The sequence below is a fragment of the Carcharodon carcharias genome, chromosome 7 (assembly GCF_017639515.1).
Source record: "Carcharodon carcharias isolate sCarCar2 chromosome 7, sCarCar2.pri, whole genome shotgun sequence".
Taxonomy (NCBI): Eukaryota; Metazoa; Chordata; class Chondrichthyes; order Lamniformes; family Lamnidae; genus Carcharodon; species Carcharodon carcharias.
The window spans coordinates 33,464,351-33,476,953 of NC_054473.1; the positions used below are offsets into that span (position 1 = coordinate 33,464,351).

Genomic DNA, 12,603 nt, shown 5'->3' on the forward strand with positions numbered 1-12,603 from the left:
ATGCTAAACAGTGAATGTGTTCTTGGTAGTGAAACCTTCTTGAATTCTCAGCATTCTTTATGAAAGAAATAGACCACTTTTCATTGTTGTTATAGATAACAGCTCTGTCTGTTATCTGTGTGAATCAGACAGTGTGTATAGTGCTAGTTTGTACAGTCACAGTCTAAAGCATGGCAATGACGAAATCAATCTGACACTTTCACAATATGGAGCTTTATCTCAAAGCACACACAGCACATTTGCTAGTCATAACCCCACATTTTAATGACTGACGCATGCGGGAAGCAATTTCAATTTTTTTCTGAAAGGGATAAATGAGTATCCAGTTAATACCAATCATGAATTCAAGCCAACTAACAAAATTGATGCTACATACCCTGTTCTTGTTTTGCATGTTCTGCAGTTTGAAATGCAATAATGAGCCAGTTTGTACACACACATCCGGATAGAACTAATCTAAGAAAGTTCATTGTGCATTTTTGACGCATCTACCATTTGAATCTGAATCTATCCAGCTTGCTGCTGTTCTGTCCATAAACTAAATCAGTCTTAATGCTATTAAATTCCCTCAGATCTATTACAAATAATCACAGCTTTTATGCCTGTTTTAAGAAAAGTACTGGTTATAGAGTTATACAAGCAGAAACAGTATAAATAAAATATTCATATAAAAATAGTCTCTTACAAAATATATTCTCTTAACCTATGGTTCCTTTTTCCACATGATGGGATTTGTCTGGAGTATCAAATTTGATAATCTTTAGTTCAAATGGTTCATAATTAGTTCAAATTTCAAACTGAAAAATAATCAAGTTTTTACAGTAGTTTAAGTGATCACAACCAGTTTGATTTTCCAGACAACTAGCAGCAAAACAGCAGAAGATTTACAAAAGATGCCTGCTTTTGTCAGTAAAAAGCCTGATGCTGCAGGACACAAAACATTCCTGCAAACAGCTGTTAGAAATATCCGAGCAAAACCTAAAATATACAGCCAAACAAATCCAATTCTTGCTGTATCTAAAGAAATTATTCCACAAAGAAAGTAAAACTTTTTTTGCGGAAGTATCCCAAGTAAAGTTCTTTTTAAATAAATTAATATTAGTTTCTTTTTCTCTAAATATATTGTTAAATATTGTCGTTACTATTTACTTAATGTTGCTGGTATAGTCAGTCATTATGTCCAAGTGCCCCAGTCCACCATGGTGTTCTTAATGGCTGTGAAAAAATGTGGCAGAAAAGAAAAAGCTGATAAGTCAGTGTCTATGGGAAACTGAAAACAGTAATACTTGCTGTAGCAAATCCTGTGAGATCCAGACAGGCAAGACAAGCAGAAGCTTTTCACAAATGCAGAAACCTAAATCTGCATAATCCACACTCAAAGCAGAAATTCTCACAGGGGCATTGTCAACCCTGTCCTGTTTATAGTCCACATTTAAAGGGGTTTTTTTTTCAAGCCAAGTTACTGCTAATTTCACTATGGCTCTTTCAACCTTGTGCCATTTTCTGTACAGACCTGGACTTATTTCAATGCACTAATTGAAATAGGGTTTATGTATTTGAATTCTGTGTGGTATATTTATGGAGATGGCAACAGGTGCTTTTCTTTGTAATCCAGCTAGGCTCATCAATCTGGTAACATTATCGGACAGGGATCCTCAAGCTTTTGCATTCTATAGGAAAGCGAGACATTATTTGCAAACTCACAGCCACTAGATTGAGATCATGTGCAAATTTAGGAATATTTTCTTTGGAGGGTATGACTCTCCTCCTTATAAAAGATTCAATTTCATTTACATGTATAAACTTCTGTTCTTTCGCTGCAGGTGTTGCACTTGACATAACAGCACCAGTGGAATTTGCAGTTGCACTGCCAGACTCTGGAATACTGGTGAGTGTTGTATCCTCGTCCACAACACATCAAATCACAACTGTTATTTTGTGAGGATGTCTTGTTACACATTCTTCCCTGTGTCCCAACACTCCCGGTGATTGGGTCCTCCTCGCAGTAGTTAGGAGATTTCTCAATGTACACTAAGTCTGTAACCATTGGTTTACGATATGAAAGTGGCTTTTTAATCTTCAAGAAGACTGGTCGCTTGTTTCGATGCGTCCTTACTGGTTCAACTTGAACTGCTTCATTGTATTTCTCTTTCAGGATGTAGCCCAGTTCTCTGAATTTGGGAAGCATTGTCCAGCATGTTTTAGTGGTACACGATCCAGACACTCCATGACATTTGCATTCTAATTTCATATTTTCTCCGAGGATCTAGAATAAAGTAAATGCAATACATGTAACCAAATCCACAATAAAACTGTCAGCCTTTGCTGTATTACACCAAATTTTAAGAACCTTAAATGCATTCTGACACTGTTTGACTGGGCACTGATGAGATGAAAAAGCAGTATAGATCAATGAGGTTCAGCAAACCAGGCATAAGAATCAGTCCATCTTCAAATTTCTGACCACAATCCAACTGAAAGTCAGAAATTGTAACAATACTAAGTCAATATCAAAAATCAGTATGACAGTAGTCGAGTAGAAGTCCAATAAAAAGTTATGAATAATATAGCGCCTTCTCAGAAATGGTATTTTACAATAATGTTTTTTAATGCTGTTTCTATCTATAGCATCACTTTGGATGTTGTCTGGCAGTGCTTGGCTTTGATTTGATGGCTTTCCCTGTTCTAGGTAAATAGAAAGACTAAATCAGGCGGCCACTGACCATATGCCCCAAGACGAAACTAAACACATTTTAGGGAACTGGATAATGCACTAAGAACTTTCACCATTTTAAAAAATTTATTCTTTCACAAGGTGTGGGCCAGCATTTATTGCCCATCACTAATTGCCCTTGAGAAGGTGGTAGTGAGCCACCTTCTTGAACTGCCACAGTCAATGTGGCATAGGTATATCCAGAGTGCCGTTACAAAGGGAGTTCCAGGATTTTGACCCGACGACAGTGAAGGGACAGTAATATAGTTCCTAGTCAGGACCGTGTGTGGCTTAGAGGGGAACTTGCAGGTGGTGGTGTTCCCACATATCTGTTGCCCATGTCTTTCAAGGTCATAGAGGCTGCAGGTTTCAAAGCTGCTTGGTGAGTCACTGCAGTGCATCTTGTAGATGGTACACACGGCTGCCATTGTTCATCAGTGATGCAGGGACTAAATGTTTAAGGTGGTAGTTGGGGTGCCAATCAAGAGGGCTGCTTTGTCCTGGATGGTACCAAACATCTTGAGTGTTGTTGGATCTGCACTCATTCAGGCAAGTGGAGAGTATTCCATCACACTCCTGACTTGTACCTTGTAGATGGTGGACAGGCTTTGGGGAGTCAGGAGGTGAGTTACTCTCCACAGAATTCCCAGCCTCTGACCTGGTCTTGTAGCCACAGTATTTGAATAACTAGTCCAGTTCAGTTTTGGGGTCAATAACCCCCAGGATGTTGTAATGGGGAATTCAGCGATGGTAATGCCATTGGACGTCAAGGGGTTTGGGAGATGGTCGTTGCCTGGCACTTCTGTGGTGCGAATGTTACTTGCTACTTATCAGCGCAGGCCTGGATATTGTCCAGGTCTTGCTGCATTTGGACATGGGCTGCTTCAGTATCTGAAGAGTCTCAGATTGTGCTGAATATTGTGCAATCATCAGCGAACATCCCCACTTCTGACCTTATGATGGAAGGAAGGTCATTGATGAAGCAGCTGAAGATGATTGGGCCTAGAACACTACTCTGAGGAATACCTGCAGTGATGTCCTGGAGCTGAAATGATTGATCTCCAACAACCATATCCATCTGCCTTTGTGATAGGTGTGACTCCAACCAGTGAAGAGATTTTCCCCTGATTCCCATTGACTCCAGTTTTGCTAGGGCTCCTTGATGCCACACTCAGTCAAATGTGGCCTTGATGTCAAGCGCAGTCACTCTCACCTTACTTCTTGAGTTCAGCTTTTTTGTCCATATTTGGACTAAGGCTGTAATGAGGTCAAGAGCTGAGCAGCCCTGGTGGAAACCAAACTGAGCTCCAATAAGCAGGCTAATGCTGAGTAAGTGCCACATGATGGCAATGTCGACAACCCCTTGCATCACTTTGCTGATGATTGAGAGTAGACTGAAGGGGTGATAACTGGTTGGGTTGAATTTGCCCTGGTTTTTGTGGACAGGACATACGTGGGCAATTTTCCACATTGCTGGGTAGATGCCGGTGTTGTTGCTGTACTGGACAGCTTGGTTAGGGGCACAGCAAGTTCTTGAGCACGAGTCTTCAGTACTATTGTTAGAATATTGTCTGGGCCTATAGCCTTTGCAGTATCCAGTGCCTTCAACCATTTCTTGATATCACGTGGAGTGAATCAAATTGGCTGAAGACTGGCATCTGTGATGCTGGAGACCTCCAGAGGAGGCCGAGATGGATCATCCAGCTTTTGGATTCTGATTTTGAATGCAGCCCGGATGAGATGAAAGTATCTTTCTTCTGCATGACACCAGGCTAAATCTCATTATGCAATAATGGATAGTCTAACTTAAAATCTAGGTGTGGAAATTGGAAAGATTATCTTAGTGCAGGTCCAAGTGCAGGTTTAGCTGGGGTTAAGTTATATTACTGGAGTAAAATACAAGATTTTTCACATTACATGTTATTCACATTATATCTGATCTGAGAATGCTTAATTGTGATTCTGATTGCAAAAAGTGAATAATGTTCCCATCCTTAGTGGCTTGGTGAACACAAAATAATGTTCTCTGTATTTATGCATTTCTCCACCACAGCACTGCTGTCAAAAGACCTATACTGTTCCTTATTTCTACTCACATACTGTCTGTTCACCCTTACTGAAATCCTATCTCTCCACTGCTGTGATTGTGTCTTTTGGAAATATTGCGACTCCAGGGACTTTTCTTCTTTTCCGTTCTTCCTGTCCTTTCCATAACTTGGAATATTTAGCTCTTGGGCATGCCCACCTTGTAGCCAGACCTTTGTAATGGCTATAACTGCATATCCTTTAAGATGATTATGTGCTTCTAACTCACTATTTTTATTTCTAATGCTACAAACATTTGTATACTAAAACATAGGGGTTTACTGTCCCTATCCTGCCCTTGTGCCCTGATAGTGTACCCCTCACATGTTTTGACCTATCATACTAGGTGGCTGATGTGCTGCATATTGCTACACAGGCAATTTAATATGTTTATATCTTTCATCACTCCCACTTTATTTTTAACAGCTATTTTATTATTACTTACTACAATCTTTTCTATTCCCAGAGTATTTGCATTATCTTTATCCTTTTTGTATCTTTATCTCATCTTTAGTTTATCTTTTATGCTATTATATTTTCTAGCCAGAACTTCTTTAGGTGCACCCCATGCCAGCAGTATAACTCCTCATGTCCAAGCACAGGTGTTAGTGTCCCATGAGAAGGAACCCCTCCATCACACACTAATCTTTCCGAAAGACATTGGCGGAATCATCCCAGATTTGCACTAAGTGTGGTAATGGGCCATTTACCAGCCACGATGGCGGCTTCTCACGCCATATCGTCCCAAACCCACCGCACTAATTATGCATTCTCAGGAAACACACCGTTTTGATGGCATACAGGCTTCAATTCACCTGGCGCACAGTCACCTTGCCGCTTCGTCACGCCAGCCGCCACATTTAAAGCATAGCCCCGAGCACACCTCTCAGTGTTTCCAGCCCAGGGTTGCTGCAATAAGACATGGCCCCAAAAGGCAAGAAGCCTGCAGCCCCCAGGTTTAGTGACGCATCCCTCGAGTGCCTTTTGGATGCCATGGAGGCCTGCCATGATGTCCTCTACCCCCATTCTGGCCGCAGGAGGGGCAGCAACATTACCACTCCGGCTTGGTAGGTGATGGCAGGGGTGATCAGTGCCAGTGCTGCACCCAGGAGGTTGACCATCCAATGCAGATAGAGGATGAATGATCTCATCCATGCCAGCAGGGTAAGGCAACCACCTCATCAGTCTAAACTCACACACTCAAGCCCATCACACATTCACTGGCATCTCACACCAGCTCAAGGGACCTCACTACTCACTATTTCATACACATGTTCACATCTCCATCTAGCCTCATCTGCTCTGGAGTCTGCCTCCTCAGCCCTCACCATCCTGAGGCCACTTGCACAGATCAACGTGCCCCCACACAAACCCCCCTTCACCAGTACAGCCCTCACCCTGCAGCCTCTTCCTTTGCTTGAGGCCACTTCTCCCCCTCCCCCAAACAAGCCCTAGCCCTGCAGCCGTACAAAGCCACCCCCACCTTCTGGCTGGTCTGGTAGGTAGAGACCTGCCTGTGAGCCCCACTAAAAGTGCTGTAGCGCTGTCTGCGATGACTGCAAGTGCTGCCCGAAGCAAGGTAAGGAAATGAACCTCGAAGTCCCAAGCGAAGTACAGCTCGCCAGGTACACGTCAATTATGTGCAGTCGTGAAACACGTCGGTGTGCAATCAGTGGACGAGCCAGCATTTGGGGATGAGTCCAGCAGGTTGGCCTTATAATGATATGCAGATGTATTACAGTGTGGTTCATCATGTCTGATGGCGGGAAACACAGCCTACCATCGACAGGCCGAGCGGATGATTACAAACTGGTTTCATGATGCTGTGAAACCGACTTTTGGGCATCTTGCCATATCACCCGCTCACACCGCCCGATGCCAGCAAGCACGGATGATTCCACCCATTGTTTGTCCCTGATCAATTTACCCCTATGCCAATTCGCATGTGGCTCAGGTAATAATCCGGAGATTACCAACCTTGAGGTCTCGCTTTTAATCTTGCGCCTAGTTTCTTTTCTCAGCTTTGTAAAATTTATTCTCAGGATATCGGCATTTATTGCCCATTCCTAGCTACCACACTTGCTAAAGCAAGTTCATGTGAGACTGGAGTCACATATAGGCCAGATTTGGTAAGAAGAGCAGGTTTCATTCCCTAAAGAATATTAGGTTTTTACGGCTTCGTGGTCATGTTTACTGGTCCCAGTTTTCTATTTTCAGAACTTTTTTTAATTGAAATCAAATGTTCAAACTCCCATGGTAGGATTTGAACTCACATTCCCAAGATTATTAGTCTAGACCTTTGGATTGCAAATCCACAAACATAATCCTCTTACTCTCTCAGCATGACCTCATCCCTGTTGTTTCCTATGCGCTGCTTCCAACATGGATTACAACAACTGGTTATTCCTCCTCCATTTCTAAATTCCCTTTGAGCCACTTAGAGATGACCCTTTCCCTGGTAGGGACAACCTTTTGACTCCAAAGCAAGAGAGCTTTGATTTGAGTTAAATAGGCCCTTAAAACAACCATTATTGGGCTCTATTAGAGCATTTTTTTTGCTTTATTTTTCATTTTATACAGACCAAAGTAGTTTCCCATTTAAAGTCAATATCTGAGAATCTTGCAAATATCAGCAAGTCATTGAGCAGAAACTGAACTGGACCAGCACATAAATACTGTAGCTACAAGAGCAGCTCACAGGCTGGGCATTCTGCAGTGAGTAACTCACCCCCTGACCCTTTCCATCACCTACACGGCACTAATCAGAAGTATGGTGGAATGTTCTCCACTTGCAAGAGTGGGATAGTAACAACTATCCGTCATTTCCAATTCCCTTGTGGGGGTGGGGGATCCATGGCCTTCATTTGGCAACTCTATGCAACAGCTTTGATTCTTAATGGAATCTGGTGAATTTTGCCTTCCACTGCTATGTCACTACAAGGAAGCACTCCCAAATACTATACTTTGGCATGATGCCTCTTAATGCCTTGCATAAAGCATTATTGAAAATGACTATAATAAATTATGACAATGTCCTTTCTTCTTTGGGACCTGCATTTGGACATCAGATCATAGCTAAAACACATTGTTGGGATGGAGTAGAGAGAACACCACTCTGCAAACTGGCCCATGGTATACCTGACCGAGGGATTGTGGATTCTGAAACTCAGAGTAATTTTCCAAATGTGCTCCAGCAGCAGAAATTTCACCTACCACCAGAACATGGTGGAAAGCCACAGTGGCATCGCTAGTGACAGCTACTTAAACATTATCTCTTAAATATTAAAGGTGCTCAAGTCCTCAGCATCATCTTAAAATATTCCCCAGGTCGACCAGCATCTATAAAGGGTTGGACTCAGTAGTAGGAAGCTCAAGTTTCAATTCCTTTTATACTCAAGTTCCCCATAAAGATCAAACGGCATATTTTCCAGTTACTACACTTGGACGTGTTGAATTGCCTGAGCAAAACATGGAGGAATATATGGCTGAGAGCACCATACTTAGAATTTTCAATCCATTTAAGTTAATGGATGGAAGATCGATCAGGCTGTGTTAAGGGTGAGTGATCCTTCTCACCCAATATTCCTCCCTATCCTGTGCCTGAGTGATCCAATACATCCAGTCTGAGAAACAGTGAAATCAATCCCAAGTATCATTAATCTCAGATGGCTTACTTGCCAGAGCAACAGAAAACTGCTGGAGCAATCCTTCTCTGCATCACTGAAGAAAGAATAAGTAGTAGCTTCAATGCATTCCTGCATTGTTTCACATCTTGGTCTACTCATCATGACTAAGGATAAATGCATAAGAGCATGAGAAATGGCAGCAGAAGTAGCCCATGCAGCACCTCAGATCTGCTCCGCCATTTAATAAAATCATGTTGATTCTCCATCTCAACTCCAGTTCCTGTTGCATCCTGATAGTATCAATTTGACGAGGAGGTGACAAAAATACACCAGTCCATTGTCTAAATATTACTCTTCAAAAGTTTGATCAAAAGTGTTTTATATTATCAATTGTAGATTATTTGTCAATAAATTAATATTATCTCTTTACAACTACTAATCCTTGAGCATCAATATCATTGCAGGTCAAGTGCTCAAATTCCAAAGGTCATTACATCTATGACACCTTCCACATGAAAGAAAAGATACAATGACACAACATTCAGGAACTTTTCAGTGTGCGTATAAGATAAATTTTAAAAATTCATACAAGCACACTCGCTGTGCCTACTGCTTTACAGGAAAAGAGTAACTAAAGTGAGCAAAGGTCCTTTAGAGGCTGAGGCTGGGGAATTAATAATGGGAAATGAGGAAATGGCTGAGTTTTTGCACAGTTATTTTGTATCCACCTTCACAGTAGAAGACATAAAAAGCATCCCAAGGATAGTAGAAAACTCAAGGCTGAGTTAGACAGATTTTTGGTTGACAAGGAAGTCAAGGGTTATTGGTGGGGGTGGGGGGGGGGGCGGTGGGGCAGCAGGAAAGTGGAGTTAAGGACACAATTAGACCTGCCATGATCTTATTGAATGGCGGAGCAGGCTCATGGGGCCGAATGATCGACTCCTGCTCCTAATTCTTATGTTCTTATTTTTCTGTCATGATTAGCATATCATTTGTCGAGATTTTTCCATCATTTACTCCTGTGATTATCATTTACTACAGTTTTCTATTATTTAGTGTTCTATCAGTTATTGCACTTTTACTGTTCTTCACTGTGCCTTTACTATAGTTTTTGCCTTTTATTAGCATTTACTGCATTTTTACAATCATTCACTCTGCCTTTATTGCCTTTTATTGTTTTACTACCATTTATTGCATTTTAACAATGTTGTAATTAGTAAGAAAATGGATTCTCCATTGTAGGAATGGGGTTTTCAAAATCAGTTAGGGAAGAATCATTTACTTGAAGGACATATTGTCTTGAGTAAAGTATGAGTACAGTATCTACTTTAGATAACTGGCTTCCCCAGCTTAATTCTTGAGAGAACAAAGGATTAATGAAGGATCATAGCTTTCACTTTCCTTTAGTTCCCTCTCACCCGAACCCATCCTAAGCACCAGTGTATGTTTCAACTTCACAGCTCGTTCCTGTCACATCTTGCCATCATCAATTATTTCATATACCTATACCTTTATCCCCTCTCTGTTTGCCACTCCAAACTATACCTTACAATCTCTCACACCACCACCCCCCCAACAAGATTCTATACCTTTACCTGCTTCCACCTCCATCCTACTACATGTCCCCACTACTATAGGTCCATCTGAAGCACTTCCCCCTTTTCCTGACCCCTCTTGTCATCTATTGTTACAATGTCCATGCTAACATGGTAAAAGGGCGGAGAAGAACTTGAAACCAGTTGCTGGGTCACAGCCAAAAGTGCAGCACCACCACTTTTCTCAATAGCACCTCACATGGCCTCTCCCATTAATTTATTTTCCCAGTATTCGGCAGCCAACAAACCACTTTCCCAATGCATCAATATTCCACCATCCTCATCCTGGTACTCCCACTGCCCCAAAGCCCTTCTCCCATTGGTGCCACAGATTGCACTTCTAACATATTACTCCCATACCTCAGAGCCCTCCACCACCACTCCAGTATCCAAGGACCACCCCACCTCCCACAACAATACTCCCACACCTCTCCACTCTTCCTATACCTTATCTCCTGCTCTGAATCCCCTTAGGAAGCCCTCCTAAAACTGCTAAAATTATATCACCCAAAACTATATCACCACATGCCTCCTACTTATGTACAACTTGGAGTATCTTCCCTTCCATCTTCCCCTGGGCCCTGATGCTTTTTCAAAGTAAGGCATCAAATTCATTATATAACTAAATAAATATATAATAATGATCAATTAATCTCAAATCTGATTAAAATACGACATAATTATATCAAATAAACGCAAAAGCTCTGCTAATGTTCCTGTAGTACAATATGATGAATTGCCATTTAATATACCAATCACTAGAAAGCTGTGATCCTGACAATATATTGTATGTTATACAGCAAAAGGAAGAATGTCCTCTGCCTCACCGTGAACAATAGCATGAGTGATCCGCTAGCATTTGGAAAAAGGTTTTGTGCCTGTCAAACTTAAGATGCCATATTTCAACTTATCAAATGTGTAAATTAACGAGAAAGAGAAAGTAATTTCATGCTGGTCTTTCCTAACCAAAAACCAGAAATCAATAACCACACCCCAATCTGCAAAACTCTCCCAGGGGTAGAGCCAGGAGGAACACTCACCCCCACCTCTCCACTGCATTAAGACTAATATTGAACTGAAAACAAAATCCTTTTCAGTTTGTCTTCTGGGACAGAATGGTACCCTCAAATTCTCAATAGACAAAAAATTATCCATGGTACAGCAGAATAAAGGTGGACCAATTTCCTATCTCTTCTGCCCCTTTCAGATGCTGTCCGTCTACATTCTGGCTCAATAATTCATGGTCCTCGATATTTTCTTAATTACAATGGGATGACAAAAATCCATGGATACAACTAAAGCAACTGCAGTTTCTCAACAAGAACAACACCCTGATCCATACATCAGTCACTCCCAACATTGCTCCCCTTCCCACAGCACCTTCCCATGCAGACACAGGGGATGTTTCACCTCCTTTTACACCTGCTCCCTTCCTACCATTCAGGGCCCCAAACACTGCTTCCATATGAAACAACCATTTACTTGTACCTTTCAATTTAGTATACTGTATTCACTGCTCAAGATGTGGTCTCCCCTTACATTAGGGAGTCCAAAAACAGATTAGGTGACCCTTTTGTGGAACACCACCAGTTAGGCAGCAAGTGTGCCCCTTAGCTTCCAATCGCCAGCCATTTTAATTCACCACCCAACTCTCAGTCTGTCCTTGACTCCGACACTGCACTAATGAAACTCAGCAGAAGCTTGAAGAACAGCACCTCATCTTTCTATTAGACACTTTACAGCCTTACCAATTCAACATTGACTTCAACAATTTTAAATCATAACTACTGCTCACATTTTTTCCAGATGGCAGCTGTTGGTAATGATTCCCTATTGCTATTTACACCTTCCCTAGACTGAGCTTTTGTTTTTCACTTGTCCCGTTCCCAGCTCCTTTTGCTTTGCACCATTATCCCTTTTGTCATTTAATTTCTCCTACCTCCACCCTATCACAGACATTCTCTTTTGTTCTTTCCTTCCCCACCCCACCGTTACACTGTTCCTCTGCCTCTGTACTTGCTTAAATCCTGTACATTCCTAACCTTTTCCAGTTCTGATGAACAGTCATCAAGCTAAAACTTTAATGTGGTTTCTCTCTCCACAGCTGGTGCCTGACCAGAATTTTCTTTTTTTACTTCAGATTACCAGCAGCTACTGTGTTTTGATTTTACATATATATATATATATATATAAAGCACCTTTCGTGGAGAAAAAATAAGGCACTCCACTGAAGGAAAAAATTGAACACAGAGCCAAAGGAAAGATTAGAAGGAATAACAAAAGCTCAGTCAAAGAGAAATCTTAAAGGAGGAGAGCTGGGGGTTTAGAGAGAGAATTCCAGACCATGGAATCTAGGTAACTGAAGACATGGCTACCAATGGTGGGGCAAAGAAAGGGGGCACAAAAAACAATCAAGAGTCAGAGGGATGGAGAATTCAGGAATATTATAGTGTTGGACAAATTTATTAGATAGGGAGGTTTGAGGCTATGGAAGGATTTAAACACAACAATTAACATTTTTAATTTGAGGCACTGAGAACCATTGCAGATCAACAAGGACAGAGTGACAGGTGAGGGGGACCTG

At 41.5% G+C, this 12,603-nt stretch overlaps 1 protein-coding gene across 3 annotated transcripts in view; it reads right to left on the bottom strand.

Moving 5' to 3' along the window:
• wnt7aa (wingless-type MMTV integration site family, member 7Aa) overlaps positions 1-12,603 on the bottom strand; it is a 47,692-nt gene that overhangs the window by 21,441 nt on the left and 13,648 nt on the right. The window contains exons 4-5 of one of the 3 annotated variants that reach the window (XM_041192184.1): positions 1,795-2,266; positions 1,150-1,215 (exon numbers count right to left, since the gene is read on the bottom strand). In XM_041192184.1, the coding sequence (XP_041048118.1) occupies positions 1,175-1,215; positions 1,795-2,266 (513 nt within the window). In that variant the 3' untranslated portion in view covers positions 1,150-1,174. Of the gene's footprint in view, positions 1-202; positions 2,267-12,603 lie in introns of those variants that run through there. The other 2 variants (XM_041192183.1, XM_041192185.1) reach the window with 2 other exon arrangements.